Here is a 25,878-nt window from a genome sequence, read left to right as displayed (position 1 = left end):
AGCTGATCCCTTTCGGTGGCAAAAAGGCAGTATCAAATTGGCCAGTATCCATTAAGCCAGAGAAGGTCGCCAGGCACGGACACCGTCGGTGAGGGTACCGACAAAAAAGGACCATACTGGTATATAAAAAGCTAACAATTATTCCCCCACAACCTCTGCTTGGAGAGTACAAGCCAGGCCCCCTTCTGACCCAGTCTACTGATTCAGAGCCCAGAAGATTTTGGTAAGGGTAATTGGTGTCAATGTGATAATTAGACAGTGACGATTTGCATGTCTAAGAACAATAACCGACCTCACCGACCTAAGGTTGAACCCGCATGACAAAGGTCTTGCTGCAGAATATTTACTTTAAAATTTTCTACAGGATTGTTTAACTCCTTGTGGTCTCCTAAGGCTCATATGATATACAGTAGTAGGATTTTGGCACCAAAATTAGAAATATTGTTTGACAAATTATCCCTAAAGCTTCAATCATATTTCAACTCTACAGTAAAAAGCAGGCAGTGTTGACAGTCCAATACTCCTAACCAAAACAAACATTTTTAAAGCCGATTTGTGCATACAACTCCCTTGCTGCTTTTCAACATATATTTTAAAAGTTCTTCTTTGAAAAGCCAAGGAGAAATAATGAATTTAAAAACACCACGGACTGTCCATTTTTTTCCGAAACCATAAACTTTAGGCCCTGCGAATCTAACAGTGCACACACCAATTCTTACATGCAGGGGTCCGTGGTAGTGCGCGGTGAAAAAGTGATGGAATAATGGGGTTTCGATCATGTTCATGTTTGAGTTCACCTTTCTCATAATCTGCTGCAAAATGGTATTCAAACTACTAACATAGCTGGAAAGTGTAAAAAGTGGTGTGTTTTGGGTAAAAATTGACTTCGGGCCCGAGGCTTACTTTCGGGTATTCTTTCGCCTTGAGTGTTGTGCTTTGGTTTGACCCAGACATGCCTTTTATGCGTTCTGTGGGTGCTGTCGCTATGCCTAATGCGACGGGCTTTTGTGACAATCTCAGTGTTTTTTAATACTTTTCTTGATAATGCACGTTTTCTCTCCGACAATATAAGTTATTTTGGACCCCATTCAGACCAGACTTATATTTAGCCATTTCAAACAGTTTTTCAAAAACTGGTTTTTATTTAACATAGTGTGTTTAATTGCATGTAACAGTTGGGGGTTTATAGGCGCTACCAACTGACCCAGCCAAGGGGTCTAGACCTTTTAGCTCACTCAGTTAGAGCGTCTCACTGTGGCCCGGGAGCCGTGAGTTCGAATCCGGCCCGGGACGAAGGGGTTTGTATCTGTTTCTACTGTCTCCTCCTGGTTTCTTACACTGGTAATCCCACACCGGCCCTGTGAGTTCTGGCAAAGAGTGCCGCTCCAGGGATGTCGAATTCGGAAGATTCGAGGACGAATCTTGCAAAGAAAAGGGGAGTAGTGTAACAGTTCGGGGTTTATAGGCGCTACCAACTGACCCAGCCAAGGGGTCTGGACCTTTTAGCTCACTCAGTTAGAGCGTCTGCCTGTGGCCCGGGAGCCGTGAGTTCGGATAAGCCGTGAGTTCGAATCCGGCCCGGGACCAAGGGGTTTTTATCTGTTTCTACTGTCTCCTCCTGGTTTCTTACATGCACGTGAAAAAGGCAAATGTTTGGCATCATTTTTAATCAAAAAATCCTTTTTTGCCCCCTCAAATTTACTGAAATTTGAGAGGTTAAAAAAATTGAAATTCTTTTGTTCTGGTAGCTAGACTGGGGATATCCTTCAATTGCAAACACAGTGTTTTGGCTTCAGAATTATTTCCTGTAAGAGAAGGTCACGAAGTTGAAGGTGTGCAGCATCGAATTGTGACTAAAAAAACTGGGGTGTGCCCCCCTACAGATACAATGCAAAACTAATCTATAGAGTCTCATGGGAATAAGATACTGGATCTGTCTCTCACAGATTTAGGTTTGGAAGTGTTTGATAAATCATGGAGGTAATCTCATTTTTCTACCTCTATGGATAAATGAAGGCGACAGTCACTGTGGTCATTGAAAATTTGATCCTTGTGAACCCTAGTATTGGAATAAAGTGGGCAAGAATGTGATGAGGATGATTTTCCAGCATTGGAGTCTGATATTAAATTAGCCAATTATGGATCAGCTCCTTTCCAACAACTGCACAGGCCAGGCCCTTCTCAGGCTTCTGACCCAGTCCACTGACTCAGAGCCCAGAAGATTTTATCCTCCCAGGCTCCCTTAGGGTATCTGCCCACTGACTGTGCCTTTTGTTGGCTGTATGCAAATCAAGGCAATTCACACCATGACATTAACTAGGGTGTTTACATCCACTGCATGACAAGAATAAGGAGTTCGGAGGATCAAATATTAGTAGGCTATAGTATAGGGGAGGACAGAACCTTCAAGTTGACTCTCCCAAACTCAGACCATGCTCAGATGTATTCTCACAAGAGACGCCATCATTTCTAATTTCAACATTTACTTACAAAAGATATATAAAGAGACACACAGATAGTAGTCCTTGCTCAGACCAAGGAGCTTTCATTACACGCCCTTGCTCAGTTGCTGAGACTGAACTGCCAAAGAACTTTCAGAAAAAGAAGACTGACAAAAAGAAAACTTAGTATTATTGTGCCGAAGAGGTCCTTGATAATTCTCTCCTGCATGACAGTTAGTAATTTTCCACAACACATTACTGAAATAAGTAGGATCTTTTATTCTGCACAAAGATTAGAAAAGGAACTCACAATAAGTTATTTATTAAAGCAATAAGTTACAATATATAGAATACGCCGTCAACATTCAGAGTATGCCAAAAACAGTTACTCAAGCAACTGGATATGATTTTGAAAACGTCAGACGTTTCAGCTAGTATCCACTAGCTTTCGTCAGTGACTGAGAGACCAGAGGGGAAAGCAGGTTTATATACACAACCTGTTGATTGATATGCAAATAAAGTGAAGACAAATTTTTTGGAAGTCGAAAAAGGAACAAAAGTCAGACAAGTCAAGACAAGATGATGCAAATTAGTCTGAAAGCTCCTGTTATACGGGACAGGAGCTTAAGTGTTGTCTGTCCTCGGGGCTGGGAGTGCCAAATCCCAAGTGCCGGAAAGATCGACCCGTAGCCCCCCTTCCCTGTTGAGGGTGGGGTTGTACATTCTTTCATATATTGCCTCTTTGACACCCCGTTCCCACCAGCGTGTTTCGCGGTCTAAGACATCCGTGGACTCGAGTTTGAAAGAGTGACCCTGGTTGTGTCGTAGGTGGTGGAAAATAGCTGAGGAGTGGCCGTTGGCACTAGGTCGGCAATGTTCTTTGTACCTTACTTTAAGCGGTCGACTTGTCTCTCCGATGTAGGTGTTGTTACAATTGGGCTCCTCACATTTGAGTCTGTAAATAACATTCGCCTTGGTACCCTTGTGAGGTCGGTCCTTAGGGTGTACTAGTCTTTGTCTGAGGGTTGAGTGAGGTTTGAAGTTAGTGGCTATGTTGAAGTTTTGGAAGATCCGTCGGAGTTTCTCAGATACTCCTTGGACATACGGAATAGTGATGTTGGCCTTGTTTTTGTTGGTCAATGGTTTGCACTTCTGGGTTTTCTTAGACTGATCTGAAGGTTTGAGCGCTTTGTTGAAAGTCCAGTTTTGGTAGCCACATTTAGCCAGGGCACCTCGGAGGTGTCTATGTTCGTCCGTTTTGGCTTGGTCTGAAGTGACAATGTTGTCTGCACGATGGAAGAGAGTTTTGATCACTGCTAGTTTGTGTTCCAAAGGGTGGTGGGAATCAAAGGCCAGGTACTGATCAGTGTGGGTTGGTTTCCTATACACTTCGAAACGAAGGTTACCATCTTCCTCTACGATAGTTTTGGTGTCTAGGAAAGGGAGCATGTTGTCATGGCTTGGCTCCTGTGTGAACTTGATGTTGTCATCTATCTGGTTGATGTGGTCAAAGAAGTCAGCAGCTACCCTCTTTTTCAATCTGCACCAAGTGTCATCTACATATCGAAACCAGTTGGCCGGGGGAGTGTCATTGAAAGTGCTGAGGGCTTTGTTTTCAAACTTCTCCATGTACAGGTTTACAACAATTGGTGAGACTGGTGATCCCATAGCACAGCCGTGCATTTGTTGGTAGAACTGTCCTTTGTAAGTAAAGTATGTGCATCCTAAGCAGAGTTCTAGTAGCTCACAAACTTGGTCAACGGATAGGTTGGTTCTATCTGCAAGTGTATCATCGGCTTCCAAGACTTCCTTGACTACTGACACTGCTTCCTTGGGTGGTATGGAGGTGAAAAGTGAGCATACGTCATACGAAGTGATGGTTTCATCATCCTCTACATGAATGTCTTTGATTTTGTTGACAAAGTCGGCACTATTCTGTACATGGTGCTGAGATTTCCCCACTAGTGGTCCTAAAATCTTGGCTAGAAAACCTGCTAACTCATAGGTGACAGAGCCTATACTGGAGACTATGGGTCGTAGAGGGACACTTTGTTTGTGGATTTTGGGTAAGGCCGTAGAAAGCAGGGTGTTGTTCCGTTGTGGGATTGAGTTTTAGGTAGGTGGGGCGATCCAGAACTCCTTCAGTTTGCAATTTCTTGAGAGCTGAACTGATTTTCCCTTTAAACTTGTTAGTGGGGTCCTTTTTCAAGGGCATGTAGGTGTCTTTGTCTCCCAATAGGTCCTGTACCTTTCTGTCGTACTGTTCCCTGTCTAAGACTACTGTGCATCTGCCCTTGTCTGCAGGAAGAATCAATGTCTTGATTGGTGGCCAAATCTTTGAGAGCGGTACGTTCTTCCCGTGTGATGTTACTAGCGGGGGGTTTGGAGACTTTCAGGGTGGTAGCTACTTTGGTGCGCAAGGCTTCAGCTTATCTCTGTGGTAAACGTGCCCGACGAATTGCTGACTCGGTTTCTGTCACAATGTCAATACTGGGAATCTTGTTGGGTGCTACTGCAAAATTTAGACCTTTAGAAAGCAGTGATTTCTCTGGTTCTGTGAGAGTATGGCTACTTAGGTTTTTTACCCACCTCTCGTCGGTTTTGGCCTGTGTAGTGGTTTTGGGTTCGGAACTGTTTGATCTCCAATTTGGGTCACTATCTGCTGCGCTAATAGTCTTCTTTTGCTGTAAACGATCAAATTTGGCCTTCTGTCTGTCTTTTCCCTTCTCGTGCTGATCAAGTTGTCCGCGTGTTATGAACTCTTTAGTTTCGGCAAAAATCTCGTCTGATAGTTTCTCCCTCAGTAGTTTTTCAAGGTTAGATTTCCTCGCGTTTAGACCGTCCAATTTGTAGTTGATCTGTCTTACCCTTTCGTTTAGTAGTTTTCTTTCTGCGTTGAAGATGATCTTGTTGGCGTTGAAGCCTCTGATGGAAGTTTTTAGGCGTAGGCTGGTGGGTGTGATACTTACCTTGAGGCAGAGTAGACTGAAGCGTAGATGATTCCGGAAATCTGCAATCTTCCTGCTGGTCTTCTCCAGATCCCTCACAGAGCTCAGGCAAAACTTACCGTAATGATCCAAGATACGTCGATGAAGGTTAGACATCCAGGTAATACGATATGCCAAAAACAGTTACTCACACTAGACGAAAACCGACGTATCCGGGTCGTATACTCCCGTATACACGCCTGGAAATTCCAAATATACGGACATTTCCAGGTGTGCGCGACCCGTACACTTGGCGTGTGCGGGCCCGCACACGGCCCGGATATGAACCACTCAGGTGTCCGGGCCATGTACAGGCCTGCACACGTCTGCACACGCCACCCGTAAATCTCTGCACACACCTGGATACGTGACACGTACCTCTGAGTGTGTGTATGAAATATGCATAAATTAGCGGTAATTTTCACCTAATTATCTTCCTCATTATCAGCTCGTGTACGGGTCGTACACACCCGCACACGTCCCCCCCCCCTCCAATATGCCTTTTGTAATGTAAAGTAGCATCATAGCCGTTTATCCCCCCTTTTTGTTTGCATAATTTTGTTTTCTTTATTAATTGTACATGGTGCTTGGGCTTTGTGACTTTTTGTTTGTGTTTTGTGTGCCTCCAATATTTCCAGTGTACTTCGGCCGGTCTTTCAGCTCAGCTGAAACAAACTGTACGTCTCGTTCTTCTGTGTCTTGCCTTGACGCAGCTAGTCACGGGGGCAGATATTAGTCTCGTCTGGGCACCAGTCGTTAGAAGCCGTCCCAAGCTCTTTATTCCGCGCTGTGCAACAAGCCTCGCTGAGGCGGTGACCCACGGGCCGAACATCTTGTGCCACAGCACGGCCTTGAGTCGGGACACAGCGTATAGTCCGGAGGGGTGTACATCGGTCCTCTGGTCCGGTCTAATACTCTCTTGCACGCGGACTATCACTCGCCTATGCCCGCAGCCTGGTTCCCAGGATCCTGGCTACCGGCTTTCCAAAGAACGAGGCATACTCTGACGTTCACAATCTTCCCAATCAACCTCAGCTTGGAGAGTAGTCTTGTCCCAGTTCGTCTTGCCAGTGTCCCACGGCGTTCTTGTCTTGAAAACTGCTCCAATTTACGTAGAAAGGCGCAATACCGATATTCCTGTGTTGATGATGAGATATGACACAATCTCTCACCATGGACCCTTTTCTATCTCCATGCTCTCACTAAGTTCCTAGCGTGTTGCTTGTGTCCAGGATAGTTGTACAATGCACGCTCCACAACCAGGCATGTAACGGAAAGATTTCAAAAATAATGACCCGAGCGTTGATTGGCCCTCTTTTCAAACCCCAACAAAGAGAAATGCATGCAATTGGCTGGTCTGGTTTACAGGTCACCGCAGGAATAATGATATACAAAGAGTTGTGAAATGTCCTGCTTGTCTATTATGTAAAAGTTGCACGCACACTAATAAAAAACATAGGCTATAAAATAGTCTGGAATGTTATCATCAACACATAATTTGCAGTTTACCCGTGTAATGTTTTCAACTTCGTGTTCTTAAAGTATAAAAATTAAATATAACCAAGGAAGTTAAACCTCTCTTATATAAAAACAAACAAACAAGGTAAATAAGACATAGGCGCCATCTCGTCTCTGACCATGACACCACAATACACATCTTACAACAATGTACAAGTAAACTATGCATCTTTTGCCTCTTCCAAAAAATTATTTTTACACTAAAGTGGGCTGATATTTGAAAAAATACCAGAGCGGTCCCTCTCATTACCAAAGAAAACGACCATGTTTCCAAAGGTGAAATATGTCAAGGTCGAAGGTTCCCAATAGACTAGTTTGGTAAAATTCTGATCAGTAATTGTGTTGTTGTTTTTGCCCACTGTAGATTCAATATGGTGCTGGTATAATGAGGCGTTAATATATGCGGGGAGACGATGGACCACACAAAGAAATCTACTCATTGTTCATAGCAAGGGTTATAGTTACAAATATATACAGAGACCCCATTCATACCAAGGACGTTATATCATAACCTAGTTGAAGCTCCATGTTCATATAAAATCCTTGTTCATACCAAGCTTTATATATCCTTCTAGATTCTTTAGCAGAGTTTATATAAGCCTGGTGTGGCCCAAAAGTCAACCAGACTCTGGCGAGGGCGAGTTTATAGCAGACATCGGCCCCCAAACAACATTTATTCTATTCACCAACTTTTAATGTAACGCTGATTTCCTCTACCATCCAATCTAGATGTCTTGTCTTTGTGTTGCGTTGCCTGTTACCTACAACGTTTTTAGGTAGTAATTCGGTTCATGGAACGAACTGACATGTTTAGGTAGATTTCAGGAGTGAAAATAATATTGTTTTCTAACCAGCATTTTGCCCGTTCTTCTTACCGGCTTTGAAAACACATGTGCACCTCTCAATTTACGCATTTGCGAAACGATCTACATGTATGGTGACCCCTTATTGTTTGGCAGTACGTGTGACGTGTGCAGGCCCGTATATTCCCGTACACACGACTAATTACCAGGTGTTCGGGCGTGTCCGGAGGAATCACAGACCCGCACACGCCGTGGCCGACATTTCCTGCACACACCCGGACACACCCGGGCACGCCAAGTTTCACGGGACATGTACAGGTCCGGAAACGTCCGGATATTCCGATTTTTGAGCAGTGTCAAGCAACTGGATATGATTTTGAAAACGTCAGACGTTTCAGCTACTAGCTACTAGCTGAAACGTCTGACGTTTTCAAAATCATATCCAGTTGCTTGAGTAACTGTTTTTGGCATATCGTATTACCTGGATGTCTAACCTTCATCGAAACATTCAGAGTAGTCCAATGTTATAAATCAATAAATTTTCTTTATTTTTTGTTCTACTGTCCTTGTCCACATGCAGGCCTGAGCTTAGAGGTTTTTTATCAGCCCAGGTCCTTATAATCTTCTTGGACCCGTGATGGGGCAAATCAAATCCCCAAGCAAATTGCTATCTCTAGACTATAGCGTAACAGGTCGGCCTGTTGCACTGGGGAAGCTATTACTAGGCCCACTGAAGACACAGCCTGCCTCACCCCAACATCCCCAATCACATAAGACTGGATACCAGGCTATTATAAGCCAGTCTTTGTATAAAATGATTATTGATTGCTGTCCTGTAGGGGAACTAATCAAAACCAACCCTGTAAAGAAAACAGTGTGCCCTAACAAATGATAATCCTGGGCAGATGGACAGTACTGCCCAAGGTAGCTTAATAGCCTAGGTTCCAGACCCATAGCACACTGGACACAAAGTCCCAGGCTAGGAGCTTAATGGTCTGGCTGCCAGGCTACAATGTTTTTTGTCTTGTCCCTTTGGAGTCAATTCTATGTTTGGAAAAAGAGTCTCAGAGCACACTCTTTCTACATTTATGTTCGAAATTTTTCACAAATATCTGTTAAAATCTCCTCTCCTGCCCAAAATCCTTGTAAGAGTCATTCTTATCCTTTATTATCTGAATCATCTGAATTATCTGAAGCAAATGGCTCATGCAGTTTAATCCCGAAAAATGCTACATTATGCACATAACAAACAAACGAACACCACATGCAACTAGCTACCAGTTTTGTGGTCAGGCTTTAGCAACCACAAAAATCCATCCGTATCTGGGCGTCACGCTGACAAGCGGACTGAAGTGGGGTACACATGTTAATAATATCACAACTAAGGCGAAACAGACATTGGGAGTGATTAAACGTAATCTGTGGGCATGTCCAACTAGAGTAAAATCACTTGCATACACGTCACTTGTAAGACCGAACCTAGAATACGCTGCGACAGTATGGGATCCACATACAAAGAAAGACAAAGACAAATTGGAAAGGGTACAGAATCAAGCTGCAAGATTCTGTATGAACAACTATGTAAGAGGTGCTAGTGTCACGGAAATGAAAAGAAACCTACAGTGGACTTCACTGGAAGACAGAAGAAAGATGTCTAGACTATGCATGATGTACAAAATGACTAATAAACTGGTGGATGTCCCAACTACTAAGTACCTAATACCAGCCCAGAAGAGAACAAGAAATAGCCACGCATTCAAGTACCAGAGTTATCAACCAAGGATTGAGGTGTTCAAGAATTCATTCTTTCCTAGAACTATCGCAGAGTGGAACTCACTGTCACCAAGTACAGTAGGGGCATTGTCAATAGATAGCTTTAAACAATGTCTAGAGCTAGAAGTTCAAGGGTTAGGTGTAACAAGTCGATCGGTGTAATATAGCCAGCTGCCGCCGCGCCGCGTGCCTGCGAAGCTGGTGTGTTACGCCGAAAGGCGGTTATACCGGCTATACAGATACAGATACAGATACAGATACAGAATCTGCTGAATCCAGTTGGGACACTAGACAGTATGTTTTCAGGCTCTGCAAGGCCTCCTTAGACTCTGGAGCTGCCCAGATGCCTCTGACAGTTTTCTCCAAGGGTAATTGGTATCAAATTGAATGTGATAATTAGACAGTGACGATTTGCATGTCCAAGAACAATAACCGACCTGACTGACCTAAAGTTGAACCCGCATAAGAAAGGTCCTACTGCAGAATATTTTTTTGCTTTAAAATTTTGTACAGGATTGTGGTCCTTGTGGTCTCCCTAGGCTCAGATAGTAGGATTTTGGCACCAAAATTAGAAATATTGTTTGACAAATTATCCCTAAAGCTTCCATCATATTTCAACTCTACAGTAAAAAGCAGGCAGTGTTGACAGTCCAGTACTCCTGACCATTATTTCAATATCAGATATTGTTTATAAAGAATAAGTATCTCAATTTGATCAATAAACTAAAAAGTTAAATAAAAGTGTATCAGATTTTAATCATGGTTGTTTTTCTACCTCCATGATCTAATCTAGCCATTCTGTAAAACACCCTTGCTCCAATCAAGCTGTGTGTGTTACTATCACCACATTCATTTGGACAACATCATCAACATGTGACAGTATCTGCCACTCAAAAATTGGCTTCTTCAACCACCAAACAGCCCGTTAGACACAAGCAAAATCAGTGCGTACAAAAATTGCGTACACACGCGAGCGTACATTTGTTTCTGTTCATTTGTTTCTGTGCCCCACACCATCGCGATGACCCTATATGACCTGCCGCGATGGACGTACCTGAGATCGCTGACCAGTTTGTAGTTTGGTTGGTGCCTTCATATGTCATGTAAATTTGTCCTTCACTCACAGTACACTTTCTTCCTTCTAACAGTCTCAATTTTGCTTTTTATCCTGTCATTTATCCATACTCAAATACTCCATAGTCATTTGCTGTTGCGCCCTTCCGATACGCGCAGCGAACAGCAAAACAGCTCATCAAAGTCAAAACAATTGATATATAGAATCAAGAGGAAAGCAAAACAAAATAAAATGCGTTCACAAGGCGTTTTGCCTATCCAGATTGTATCACACATCGCGCTTAGAAATGGATTGAGGTGTCAGGTGATTAGAGCCTGCCATCTTAAATGCACCAGAGCCGCTGCAACTCCACCGTAAATTTTGCCAAAGAAAGGAACTCAAAACTCAAAAAGTTTGTACAGCGTGGAATCTTGGCGGGAATGTAGAGAACACCTCTTTGAACATATTCTTTGGCCAGGATTCAGCTCAACCTCCACATATATGCAAATAAGCATGGTGTAACGGTTTAAAAACAAAGTTAAGCACTATCATAATAAAGATATCCCACTGTCATTGAGTTATCATTCCTGCATTATACTAGTATCTAAGATTATTGGAAGAATGATCAGTTAAACCTCATCGTCCACATATAATAATATTATGCAAATAGGCATGGTGTAATAGTTTAAAAACAAAGTTAAACACAATGATATTAAAAGAACTCATATCCCACTGTCATTGAGTCATTCCTGCAGAATTGAGTCATTCCTGCAAAATCTCCTGCAGGAATTCCTACAGGAAAGAAATTCCTGCAGGAATTCCTGCAGGACATTCCTGAAGGAAAAAGTGTTTTCCTGCAGGAATTCCTGTAGGAAGAATTCTTCCTGCAGGAATTCCTGCAGAATCTGCAGGAATTCCTGCAGGAAGAAAAAATTCAAAATGAATATTCATGAAAGTTATTATCATATTTGACAACTATACATCGTACTTGTCAATCATATATAAAGACTTTGTACCAAGTGCTTTTATATTGAAAATATCAGCACTTGTCAAAATGGGAAAAGTGGAATTCCAAACTTATATTGGAGACTGTTCAAAGTAAATACGTATTATATTGTGTAAACCAACGTTTAACGTAACATCTTCATAAAACGCCAATAAAGCGCCTTTGTTTGTCTTACACACAGAGTAGTCATTTTTAACAGCCTAGACGCAGGTCCGTGGCGACTCAACCCCTTCAACATCCACATCGGGGACTCCGACCAGGTCAGCACGAACCCCAAGTGTGGAGGTGATCATCACATCGCCCTGGACCAGCCGTCCATTTCCGTCCCATGTCCGGGGATGATTGGACGGTATGTGGGCGTCCGTCTCCCCGGACCCTCTCGAATACTGACCCTGTGTGAAGTACAAGTATATACGGGTAATTATTATTATGCCTTCTATACTTCTAGTCTTTAGTTATTATGCTAACAAAACATTTCAAAATTGTGATCACCGGTAAAGATTACATCAAACTACGTTTTTTTTTTTAAATTATGCATTATAGACATAAGGTACCATCGTTTTGGAACTAAAGTCAAAATACCAATTGAATATAATGTGTAATAACAGTATTTGAAAAAAAAAGTTTATACTGTACTACTGCGGCGAACATAACTATGTAGTGTCCTCAGTTGCTTAGTAGTAAAGTAGAGAAGAGAGTCTAATATTTCGGTGTATTTTTGTGTTTCAGGAACGTTTCATTTGACGGAATTTTGCCGCTCATGACGGCCAAAAAGTTTGCCCAATCCGTCATATTTGTCGGACAAAAATCCATGCATGTAAACTTTAAAGATATGGGCAAAACTTCCATTTTCTAAGCTTTATTTTTCTCACTTATCCATCCAGTATGGGCAGGCAAAACCTCACCGCTCAGGTCTCTCTTTATACCCATCAAACTGGTGAAATAGACAAAATTTGACCAAATTAGGAAAATTTTGACCATTTCTTTGCTACTTATTCTTAGCCCCGAAGCCTACAAAGTAGAAGAAGAAAATAAGAATTTTTAAAATCATCAACTGCGGACTACAATCGTCTTCAAATTTTGGGCCCTACAATGTACAAGGCAATAGTGCCGTCTGCATATAATTGTTTGCATCTAATTATAAAAAAACTCTCTTAAGCTCCTAAACATACTTAAAATCACGACGATCTGTCAACTGGTTCTTGGGTTATCCTTCATTCAATACGTTTCAACGAATACTCCCACAGTTTCAGAACAGGCTGCTGGAATACCCAAACACACGTCATCTCTAAACAGAACAGCTTCGTGACTCTAGCAGATCTAAATCACGAGATATAAAAAACCGGGAGCTCATATGCATTACCATTACAAGCATCAGGGGGCCCAAAATCTAATCATTATAAATTCTCATTAAGACCTACCCATATACTTAAATCAAGAAAAACCAGAAGTTAATTTTCTCGAATAATTGTGTCTCCACTTTTTTGAAATAGCTCGCTTCCCAAATCCGCCGTAAGTCAGTAAGCGACGCTAATGCGGGACGCAGTGAGAGTCCCAGGGCACTTACTCCCGGTATGTGCAGAAAGAAAGGGTCGTGCGATCGCTGCCGTACGTTACTGTAGTATTCCAGGTAATCCGGGTCTATAATACTGATATTGACAGTCCTCTCGTCCGGAACAGGTGTCAATGTCGCACTTGGGAAGACGGCGTACCAAACAACCACTGAGCACCACACTCGGGCTGCCAGCCGTGCCGTGGACGGGAACACCGATACCAACTTCTTTTCTGGAACTTGTACTGTCACTGCAGACGCAGGAGAGACTGATCCAAGCTGGTGGGTGGATCTCGGTCAATCGTACATGATTGCCAGGTATGTGTTCAGAATACATAGTCGATCAATGGATATACATCAGGATTAATGGTTAACAAACAAGCAAACAAAAAACAACAACAAACAAACACGCAGACATAAAAACTTCTCAAAAACACAGACTAGAATTATATAAGGATATACGAACATAACATAGAAGTTCTGAATATCTCGTGCAAGTCAGGTACTTAGTAACTTACCAAGAGTTACAGGACTTCGAATTAGTCAAGGGGTGTAAGAGTAAAGTCCGCGTTACCGTGTCGGTTATTTTTGTCATTACTTAGAAATGTTGTGAATTCTTTGTAATGGTTTGTCTAAGAAATTCCATAATTCAGAAATATTTTGAATATCTTTTCAACATTTAAAAAAATTCCCTCGTTTTGTAAAACTTGTGAAATATTCTTGATGTGGAATATCACATTTCCAATAGTTTCTGAATATTTCTAACAACACTCTACCATTTTTTACCATTATTTTTAATTATTTCTAACATTTTGTAAATAGGTCAGTGGGATGGGAAGGAAGTAATTCACACATCCCTGTGAAGTACAGGGTAGACTGCCTAGGCCTCAGGCATTGATGCCTTACAACTAAAGAGCCACTAGTGTCCATGAGTGAAATCTAAAAATATACAGAAGAAGACCGAAGAGTCGGATTAGAAACTACTTTTATGGGGGCAAAACCCACATCTGCCATTTGGTTATTTGTTTGAAATATTTCTAAATATTTCGAATAGTGAAAGAAACACATGTGTAGTTCAAATTTAATCTAAATAAAGAGATCTTTGTAAAGCCACTTTCAAAATGTTTCAGTCAGAAATATCTAAATGAATTCATTAAAACAAACATATTCAAATATTCATTTTCTAATTTTTGGAAAATTAAGAACTTTTGTTACTGGGGTATTCTTGTCTCCTAAATAATTCAAAAGTATTACCAACATGGAGAAAAAACCCACACGGTGACGCGGAATTGACTAACCATTGCTATGATATTGATATTTTATACATTTCCCATAAATTAAGTAAAAAAGGCCCTCTTTGCATATATTATATTAGTTGATCATCCAATGACGAAAGTTATTATTAAATTTAACTGTATGCATTTGGGGTGTGATTTATATTTTTCAATTTATGTTTGAAATTAAATTTCTGTGTAGTTTATATTTGTCTATCTTTCTCTGTTAATCAGTTATATATAAAAGCTTATGAGTAATGATCTATCAAAGTAAATACGTATTATATTGTGTAAACCAACGTTTAACGTAACATCTTCATAAAACGCCAATAAAGCGCCTTTGTTTGTCTTACACACAGAGTAGTCATTTTAACAGCCTAGACGCAGGTCCGTGGCGACTCAACCCCTTCAACATCCACATCGGGGACTCCGACCAGGTCAGCACGAACCCCAAGTGTGGAGGTGATCATCACATCGCCCTGGACCAGCCGTCCATTTCCGTCTCATGTCTGTGGATGATGGGACGGTATGTGGGCGTCCGTCTACCCGGACCCTCCCGAGTACTGACCCTGTGTGAAGTACAAGTATATACGGGTAATTATCATTATGCCTTCTATACATCTATTCTTAATGGCTATTAGGCTAACTAAACATTAAAAAGTTGTGACGTCACAATCCAATCCAATGCAATCCAATTCACCGGTAAATATTATATCAAACTACTTTTTCTAAATTATGCGTTATTAACATATTATTATCAAGATACCAATAATATGGAACTGTCAAAATACCAATTGAATATAATGTGTAATAAAAGTATCTGAAAAAAAACGAGGTAATACTGTACTACTGTGGCTAACATAACTATGTGGTGTCCTAAGTAGCTTGGTGGTAAAGTGGAGAAGACAGTCTAATATTTCGGTGTATTTGTGTGTTTCAGAAACGGACAGTCCACAGTTCCTCACCTGCTCAACAGCAACTTATACTTCACTGTCCATCAGCTGGGTGAAGCCGAGAGCGCCGCTTTTCGGATACAGAGTGACCTACACCCTCGTTAGTGACAGTCCGTCCGACGTCATCTCAACAGACTTTGGTCCGGAGAATGAGAAACAGGTACTCCGGGATGTCCTAGCTGACCGAGAATACAGCGTGACGCTTGTAGCTGTTGGGATGTATGAGGAGAGCTTGTCTGTTGAGGTCAATTGTGCAACATGTGAGTATAACTACAGCATTTACTTTCCGCTACTAAAAATGCACCTTAGCGATCTTAAGTCTCAATTTTTAACGCCTTTGCCCTTCACGTTTTCTACGAACCGTTTTTTAATGTGATATTCGTGCATTTAATAGTGACGCCCCCACCTGAGGACTTCAAGTTGAAAGACAGTACAGAAACGTCCATCACAGTTTCGTGGAAGCAGAAGTCCAACTCACTCGCTATTGGCTACAGGATGTGGATAGGGCGGAGTGATACAGATGAGAGCCTGTTCACACAGCTAGTACCCACGGGTCAAACAGATCTGACATTTAGTGACCTCAGCCCTGCCACAGAGTATGTGATATCAGCCGCAAGCACCAACAGGTACAGCGAGGGACCAGCCGTGGACATTACTGTGGGAACAAGTAAGAACACTTTGTATTCAAATATAAAATTGGCCATCGGGGTCTTAAGAGTCATTGCATGAGAAAACCAGGCAAAATCAATGGAAGGTCGGAAGATGGGGGTCGGCCAAATCCGCTCAAATTTTGTACATGGTACATGGTATTTATAGTATGGAGGCCCTAAGGCCAATTCTTTATTAAGAGTCATTGCATGAGAAAACCAGGCAGTGGCCGGAAGATGGGGGTCGGCCAAATCCGCTCATATTTTGTACATAGGATAGGTATGAGGAACTATCACCAGCCATATGATTAAAACCCTCCAGCTCTTTTTTGTTATGGAGTCCTGGAACCCCCCATGGAGATCCTCAATAATTGGAGAATTTTTGCCTGAAAATTCACGAAATTCGGATCGCTCTCTCCAGAGTTCTATTAAAGATGCTGATATATGATTTTGATTTTTATATTTCTTCATCTATCTAGTCTAACCAGACGAAATTTGGAGCTCTGGCATTGAACTTTAAAGGGTATGCTTGGGGGTTATCAGAACCCTTGAAAGCAGAGTTGGAACTTTTTTGAATATTAGTCATTTTTAAAGGGCCATTTGTCACACAATCTGCATTTGTTTGGATTGGTTTTGATTTTTCTGAATAGAGGAACATCTATTCATTAAGAAACAATTGTCATTTATTTGGGATCTAAATATTGTGAGTCGTGGGAAGAGGCTAATTATGGGGTACTTTAGCCTCTGAAAAACAATAAATCAAGCAATTTCGCTAGCCTAATTCAAAACGAATTGACTAGAATATTGTCTTTTTGAATCAGAAGTATGCAGGGGCATGATGACTCCTAAAATAAATGCAAAGGAATTGATAAAGGCTCTGTATGGGGGTTCTGAGTATACTTCAAAGAGATTTAACTGATTTATCATGTGAATTATGCTAATTGTCCCACTTCACGTTAGTAGATTATTACTAACTTGCAGATTGTGCATAGAAAAATAGTTATGAATAATTTGGGCTCTGCATGGGGTTTAATGGGACACCTTTCACCTACTTTTTCCTTTATAAGTGTGTATTTTTTTTTTACATTATACATGTGTATACAATTTTTTTGGCACACACAAGTAAACACAAGTAGCACACCAGAACAAGCTTTACTGCTGGATCAGAAATCTTTAGGGACATGATGACTACTGAAAAAAGTTCCTTATCTCCTACCTTCGCCAGATAATATTAACCTAATGGCTTGCTAATTATAAATGTTTGACATTCTAGCATTTTCTTATGAATTATGCAAATGAGATCCACATAAGTTATGTTTTCTGTTATTCAACTTCAATAAACTTATAAATGCCGCAAGTATTAAAGTACCAACCAAGTACCAACATAAACCACAGGCACTACCAATTTAATTAATTTTGCAAATTAAGTCTTCATTTTCATAATTGATATATGACGATGTTCCTCTCATTCTTATACACACGTCACAAGTTTGCAGTTCAAAAAAATCTGCTATAGGACCCACAGCTTCACTTTTTCAGAGGAGCCATTTACTGATACTGGCATGTATAGATCATGACATATCAAACTGAAAATCTCGCTACAGTACCTTAACAAGCTGCCAGGGGGCCCAAATCTAAGAATTTTGAGGTCTCATCATTACCCTCTTATCAAATACCAATCCTTCTCAAGTTATCGTGACACACGCACGTACAGACACAAACGAACGCCACCGAAAATATACCATTCTTGGAGAAAGCGATAAATGCAAAGAAAGTGATATAGACTCTGCATGGGTTTTTAAAAATACTTTGACTTTGCATCTGAATGGTACTAACTACCACGCCCTCCATTAGCTATTCATTAATAAACAATCGTCATTTATTTGGGATCTAAATATTGTGAGTCGTGGGAAGAGGCTAATTATGGGGTATTTTAGCCTCTGAAAAACAATAAATCAAGCATTTTCGCTATCCTAATTCAAAGGGTATTGACTAGAATATTGTCTTTTCGATTTAACTGATTTATTATGTGAAAGATGCTAATTGCCCCACTTCACATTAGTGGATTATTACTAACTTGCAGTTTGTGCATAGAAATATAGTTATGAATAATTTGGGCTCTGCATGGGGGTTAATGGGACACATTTCACATACTTTGCTTCCTTTATTTTTTTTTACATTATACATGTGTATACAATTTGACACAAACAAAAACACAAGTAGCACACCAGAACAAGTTTCTGCCCAACTTGTTTCCACCTGTCTTGCACTGATAACTCTTCTAAACTCACATAGCTAGATATTTAGCTTTCTTCAACGGATATTTGTACTGGCATTTGTCATGCAATCTTTTAGATTAAAATACATGTGCTTGGGCTCTCTAATATGTCATTAACTAGATAAATTACTGAATCACTTCCATATATCTACTATGTTGCACATAATAAAAATGCTAGGTTTGGAGGACATTGGAGTTATCAGGCCTTCAAAATGTGGTACCATGTGATACATTGTACCCTGGCTAAATGGATACAGAGCATGTAGCGGCATTATCTAGAAACAAGACCATAACAAGGTCACGGCAAAGATGCAATCATAGGATAATTGCATGTAGCTGTACTTTTGAAAACTGTTGAAATGAATAATGATAAAAATGACATTCCAGTTTTACAATTACTGTAATTGGTAACAAGTACTTTTCATGCCTAAACTTGACAAATTGTATAAAAACTGTCATATAATATTTTTTACACTTTGGTACACATTATGGAACAAAACTCCTACCAAATACAAAAATCATTTTACACATGTCTGTGTGCCAGCTCTAGGATGGTCCCTAATTCCTGTATGTAAATAACTTTCCTCACATCGAGTCTGTAACGCACAGATGGAAATGGTCTGCTATGAGCTTTAGTTCATTCATCTTTGTGATTTGAGGCCTTTGTTGCTATTTCGCACGAGATTACAATCGGTGTCTTTCACTATAACCGCTGACTGTAGTGAATGCTAGTTTTAATTACACTGTCTTTTACTGTAATAAGTGCCACTCGCATTCCTTTTGCATCACCTATTTATGTCAGTGGCCACACATTCTGTGTTTTCCTGCTGTCTCTGATGCCAACAGTTCAGCAAAATGGTTTGTCACTGCTTGCCTGTGCGGCACTAAATTGGCTAGAACAACGGCCGATCAGTCTAGAACAGCTTCCCATCAGCCTGACATCTCCTGAGCCACTTGTACAACACCAGCTTTCTGGCCCGAACCTACATGTAGCTCCCTGGTTGAAATGTAATTCAGATAGGTCTTCAATTTGTCTGACATTGACCGTCCGGTTGCCCAGCCTTTCACCCGGGAGGGTCCCACGATATCGGATTCTACCCCAAATGACTGTGGGGCTAAGTAGGAGCCATGCTAAATTATCAGTTTGCTTGATCATTTCTTGCGTATTTTGGTGTTTGCACATTGTAACTTTACACTCATTGATATACTGATATAAATGCTAACGCATATGCCGAGCCAAAAGGTATTGTGAACCCATTTGTCTACACAGACTACAAGTTAGTAACGCTTGTGTATAGGGTTTACGGTAACAGCTTATGGAGGGGGTGGTAGTTAGTATAATGTAAAAAAATACACACTTATAAAGGAAAAAGTAGGTGAAAGGTGTCCCATTAAACCCCATGCAGAGCACAAATTATTCATAACTATTTTTCTATGCACAAACTGCAAGTTAGTAATAATTCACTAACGTGAAGTGGGGCAATTAGCATTATTCACATGATAAATCAGTTAAATCTCTTTGAAGTATACTCAGAACCCCCATACAGAGCCTTTATCAATTCCTTTGCATTTATTTTAGGAGTCATCATGCCCCTGCATACTTCTGATTCAAAAAGACAATATTCTAGTCAATACCTTTTGAATTATGCTAGGGAAATTGCTTGATTTATTGTTTTTCAGAGGCTAAAATACCCCATAATTAGCCTCTTCCCACGACTCACAATATTTAGATCCCAAATAAACGACGATTGTTTCTTAATGAATAGATGTTCCTCTATTCAGAAAAATCAAAACCAATCCAAACAAATGCAGATTGTGTGACAAATAGCCCTTTAAAAATGACTAATATTCAAAAAAGTTCCAAGTCTGCTTTCAATGGTTCTGATAACCCCCAAGCATACCCTTTAAAGCTCAATGCCAGAGCTTCAAATTTCGTCTGGTTAGACTAGATAGATGAAGAAATGTAAAAATCAAAATCATATATCAGCATCTTTAATAGAACTCTGGAGAGAGCGATCTGAATTTCGTGAATTTTCAGGCAAAAATTCTCCAATTATTGAGGGTCTCCATGGGGGGTTCCAGGACTCCATAACAAAAAAGAGCTGGAGGGTTTTAATCATATGGCTGGTGATAGTTCCCCATACCTATCCTATGTACAAAATATGAGCGGATTTGGCCGACCCCCATCTTCCGGCCACTGCCTGGTTTTCTCATGCAATGACTCTTAATAAAGAATGGGCCTTAGGGCCTCCATACTATAAATACCATGTAAAAACCACAACCGAAGTAATGCCAAGACACATGCATTTGGCCTGTAGAATTAGTCTATCTTTCTTGCTAGAAATTCACGATTTGTATTGTATTTGAATGAATTGTTGTGAATATAAGTATTCTGTAGTAGGTATTGTTTTCAGTTTAAACCATGGGAAAACAAGCCGGCAAAATAGCAGCTAAAAGATATTTTTGATCTTTGAAGAATGTAACATAAGGGGCATGTTTACATGTTTACACTCTGCCGTTTATCCTCAGAAACGGATAGTCCAACAGCACTGTACATTGAACAGAAGACAACCAGCACTGTCACAATCTCCTGGTTACCTCCTGAAGCTGTGATCACCGCATACAACATTACGTACACAGGAAATGGAAGAAGTACTTCCGTAATGGAACAAGGGGATGTAGACAGCTGTAAACTGACAGGTCTGGTTCCTGGTTCTCAGTATGACATTGACTTGGTGGCCGTTAGCAGGTTTGGGAGGAGCCTCGCCGTCAGTACAAGTGTTATTACAGGTACGTGGTACGGCAGAGGTCCGTTACTATTTAATAAAATGGTAAAATTATTGAAAAAAAAAGAATGCCAACAACATATTTCAGCTGTTGTTGAATCTTGTATAATCTTAAGGGGGAGTTTATATTGATTGGAAAGAACGGGGCATTTGTACAATTTTATCACTTTTGGCTTTGTTTCTACTTCTACTAGTGTGTTAATATTACTTTCTAACTACCTTAGACACAGATCCACCCTCACGTCTGAACGTCACCAAGTCCTCCAAGACCTGGCTGTTCCTGGAATGGACCTCACCTGTGGCCAACATTCTATCCTACGACTTGGAAATCTCAGACGAATTTAGCAGTACAAGAACATTCCTCAGGTAAAAATTGATAAGATAGTAAGTAGAGACTATTGGAGCATATATCATATGATTTATGTTATCTTGATATATTTTAAAATCGATTCTTTTTCTTCTTTTAGATATCGTTACTGTTAATGTATTTAGTGTTTCCTTTCTTACTGCTGCAAACTGCTTCTTGTCTCTCGACTATTCTCAGAAAATTACAAATATTTTTTGCCATAGTTGAAACCCAGTGAAATTAAATATTGATGTACATTCCTAATGTCGTATTTTCCTCATTCTGTTTCTAATGACAATGTTTCCATGTTAGACTTGAGGGGCACACAACGTCCTACAACGTCACGGATCTTGTACCAGAAACCACCTACGTCTTCAAAATGGGGGCCTTCAGCGAGTTTGGTCGTAGTGTGGACATCCCTTTTTCATATAGTACAGGTGTGGTGTATGTTTATGCTTCAGTCATGCGTGGCGTATTAAATTGTCTTGCTATTTTTCCTTATTTAGTAGAGTAGAGCGTATTAAAAAGCGTATGTATTCTATTCACCTAGGCAATTCGTTAACTTTATGTACTTTGAATCATTCCGTATTAAAGTTTCTTTACGTCGGTTCATTGTTAAGTTTGAGCGACGGAGATTTGTAACGCTTTAAAAACATCACTCTGTTTCTGAAGGATCTATATCGCCAATCGAGGTCAGCACTGACTCAACGACAGAGGTCTCCACTTCTGATAGAATGACAACGACTTCGACCACTTCTCCGTTATCAACAGAGTCTACAACAGCACATGATAGCGACGTGCACAGTCGGGACTTTGAAAGTACATTTAAATTAAGTTTTCATTACTACCAATTTGGTTGTGACGGCTTTAATTAATTATTTTCAAAGTTTAAAAAACTGGCAAATTTAAAGTGACAGAAGAACCATTCAACGTTGAAAAGGACCGAAAATATTGATAATCATATAAGATTTTATATTCATGGCAATTTTGTTCCATTAATAGTACTGCTTTTGCAAATGCCTAATCTTTGATAATTTTGTTTAGCACAACCATTTATCTCATACTTTTGATTAAATAAAAATTTTCGTGGAAAAACATGGAAAATATCTTATGTTACAGACTGCCGTTGGAATATTAGAAAAATAAAACACATTAATTAACGGTGTGAACTGTTAATGTTAATTTTTGTTTTTTGTAGGAACCACTTCTAAATTAACACAATCACCGTCGCCTACGGCTTTGAATAAAGACGCAATAACAACGGCCAAATGGACCACCACAAACTACAGTAAGAGTTTCGTAAATTTTATCTAGCCATGTTAAACATACGTAAACATAGAGCAAATATCCCATTGTTTCGTTGTGTTTGAATCCCCTAAAACATCGAAGTATGGAAAGGTCTAAAAATATCGTTTCCTGTGATATTTCCTTTCTGACATAAACTTATATAACATGTAATATAATCTGTGAATTATTTTTAATGACTTTTTAATGATAAATCGAGTTTTTATGATTTACATACCGGTATGTTTCCTTCGTTCGCAGTGACTTTCCCTGGTAGATCAACGGAGCCTCCCCGTATCTCACAGACATCTACTCCAGGTAAGTCATTATTGAGTTTCACAATATATAACTAACGCTGGGTTGTACACTGTCTTATCAGGTATACATTACATTTTTCATATTTGTATGAATTTACTAAGATACTAATTGCGTCTGAATTTCAGACATCAACAAATACACAACATCTCCCAAACGGACCACGGAGGAGCCGGCTGAAAAGGTGTGCCGAATTTTGGTTTGTTTTAGATATAAACATCGAATATATTTACATTCGTATACGTAGTGACATCTGCACATTAAGGCTTTTGGACAGTCCGACAAACATTTTTCACTCGCCTTTCCATGTGCCAGTAAGATATAATCCATCACTAATACTTTATTATTGGGAAAATGTAGCTTCAGAATCTGGTGCAAGGCCTAGACCAAAGTTTACCGGAAACGCTGGGAGCAGAAGACATTCTTGCAGCGGCAGCCAGCATCAATGACATCATCAAGCCTGCTGATGCCGCCGAATCAGAAATGTCACCGTCGGTGTTGGTGAGCTGAAGTTTACTTAGTCTTATTTTATTACCTTCGGGACGGAAGTATTGTTTCGGTATCTCATTGGGAGTGTCAGTTTGTTTGTTTCTGCACAAATTAGGTTGATATTGCGTAATACACATGGCAAGTGAATGGCAGTCCATAAGACCGGAGATCAAAAGGTCAAAGAATCGCAGAAATAAAATGACTTGAAATTCACAAAATTTTGCATGGAGGCAGCAATTGAGGATTGCGTGAATCATCTTTTTTAACCCCTCACAGATTCCGCCCCGGTGCGGCATACGACACAATCTGCTAGTATGGTCCCAAAAAAATTCCCGAAACACAATTTTTTAAGTAGGATTCTAAACTCCCTGAGCTCCCGTTGGTATGCTAGAAGTAACTCATCTGACTGTTAGCAAATCAAAATATAACAGTGGTCACTTTAATTTTCTTTCGCATTCATTACAGCAAACCACTGCCTGGATCATAGAAAAGCTTGCCACTGCGGCTCGGGGATCACAGAGCATTTCGATAGAGAATATGGAGACCATAGCTGATGGTAAGAAACCTTTGTTTTTTGTCTACAATGTACAGATCACTAAAAATGACTTGTTTTATAAAATATAATATATCTTCGTCATTTGTCAGGAATCAGCAGTGCTTCGATTTACCCCTTTTTAATGTTGAGAGTTTTACATTACTTTCCCTGGTTCCTTTCACTTCTTAATTTTTAATTTCTATATTTCACTCAACTAGAATACTATACTACTAATATACTATACTATACTATACTGTACTGTACTGTACTGTACTGTACTATACCATACCATACCATACCATACCATACCATACCACACCATACCATACCATACCATACCATACTATACTATACCCTACCATACCATGCTTTACTATACTGTACTATACTAAACTATATACTATACAATACTTATACTATACTATACTAAACTATGCTATACTTATACTATACGTATACTATACTATAATATACTATACTATACTATACCATGACATGCCATGCTATACTATACTATACTGATACTGTACTATAATATACTATACTATAATATACTGTACTATACTATACCCCACTCTACTGTAGTACTTAACTCAACTCTGCTCTACTCAAGTTTTCTCGGATGAGTTACATTTAAAGCTATTTTCTTTTTTTACAGCCTTGGTGCAGACGGCTTCAGCAGCCATCGACGTGTTACCTAAACAGAAAACGCAAATAGCAAGTGACTTCGATAATGCGTTAGAAAGTGATCTTATCGACACGAGTGCCACCGATCTCTCCCCGAGGCAGCAGCTGAAGGTGTTTAAAGGAGAAGCAAAAGGAAAAGGAAGACATGGTAAGGATTGTAACAATATGTCAATTCGCACAATAAATGTAATTACTGATAACATGATAATTCACTAAAATTGAATCTCGCATTCTAAAGTATTCCAAGCAATACAGGAAAGTCCTTCTCAGCACTATTAACGTGTTGCTATTTGATTTCAGCAACGAGAAGCGTCTCAGATCATTGTGGCATCTCTGGACCAGGTGGCCGACACACTACTGGCGTTGCAGCCCGAGGATGTAAAATACCAATCAAGCTTTAAAACAGAAAACTTCGCTGTGGATGTAGCAAGGTCTCCGTCTGACAAAGACCTTCACATTGGCTCGGGGGATATTGTGGCAAATATCCCCCCAACAAATCTGACCAACGCACACGATATGATGGACATCAAGGTAAGAAATACGCAAAAAATACATTGTCTTCTGCCATTATTCTATCATTGTTTTTTTTTAATAATTGTTGTTCCAAGCCCAAAATTTAAAACCCCTAAATTGTTTAGGATGCCAAACAATAAGTTGTACCGTGTGTTTTTCAGATGTCAGTTTTCAAGAAGAACCCATATTCTTGGAGTAAATCGACAGGAGGACAAAATATCTCGTCATCAGTGGCGTTTCTGACCATCGATTCAAAGAATTCAGGAACCTTTACCAAAAACAAGAAGGTAAAACTGGATATGCCATTTGTACCGTCCCATGAGAAACAAGAGCCAGCAAGCCGGTCATCACACGTCACTACAGAAAGTCCAAGCACGGCGAAAGAGAACGCCAACGGAACAACTATGGTGTACCACGCCTTCAATGTTCCAGCTGATAACGTCATCCCGGTTATCCGTATGAACTGGTGGGATGTAGAAGCGACATTTCACGTGTACATCTCGTACGGCTCTCCTCCGACTGCAAAAAAGTTTGTCGAGAAAAGAGTCATAAAAGAAGACGGATACGAGGCCTGGCTCAAGGGGACGAATTTTTCAGCATCCATTATTCCCAACACAACGGATCATGACAGGGTTTT

The 25,878-nt window shown here is 40.2% G+C and overlaps 1 protein-coding gene across 1 annotated transcript in view; it reads left to right on the top strand.

Annotated features, from left to right (window-relative positions):
• Positions 1-25,878, top strand: part of LOC109472031 (fibronectin-like) — a 33,969-nt gene that overhangs the window by 5,920 nt on the left and 2,171 nt on the right. Inside the window, exons 3-15 of the mRNA XM_019771601.1 lie at positions 11,764-11,999; positions 13,263-13,458; positions 14,773-15,002; positions 15,349-15,621; positions 15,756-16,028; positions 20,816-21,076; positions 21,297-21,438; positions 21,731-21,855; positions 22,091-22,237; positions 22,617-22,706; positions 22,964-23,020; positions 23,146-23,201; positions 23,378-23,518. Coding sequence (XP_019627160.1) covers positions 11,764-11,999; positions 13,263-13,458; positions 14,773-15,002; positions 15,349-15,621; positions 15,756-16,028; positions 20,816-21,076; positions 21,297-21,438; positions 21,731-21,855; positions 22,091-22,237; positions 22,617-22,706; positions 22,964-23,020; positions 23,146-23,201; positions 23,378-23,518 — 2,227 coding nt within the window. The remainder of the gene's footprint in view (positions 1-11,763; positions 12,000-13,262; positions 13,459-14,772; positions 15,003-15,348; positions 15,622-15,755; positions 16,029-20,815; positions 21,077-21,296; positions 21,439-21,730; positions 21,856-22,090; positions 22,238-22,616; positions 22,707-22,963; positions 23,021-23,145; positions 23,202-23,377; positions 23,519-25,878) is intronic.

The sequence above is a fragment of the Branchiostoma belcheri genome, unplaced genomic scaffold (assembly GCF_001625305.1).
Source record: "Branchiostoma belcheri isolate BF01 breed outbred unplaced genomic scaffold, Haploidv18h27 scaffold262, whole genome shotgun sequence".
Classification (NCBI taxonomy): domain Eukaryota; kingdom Metazoa; phylum Chordata; class Leptocardii; order Amphioxiformes; family Branchiostomatidae; genus Branchiostoma; species Branchiostoma belcheri.
This window is presented reverse-complemented; position numbering and strand designations above follow the sequence as displayed.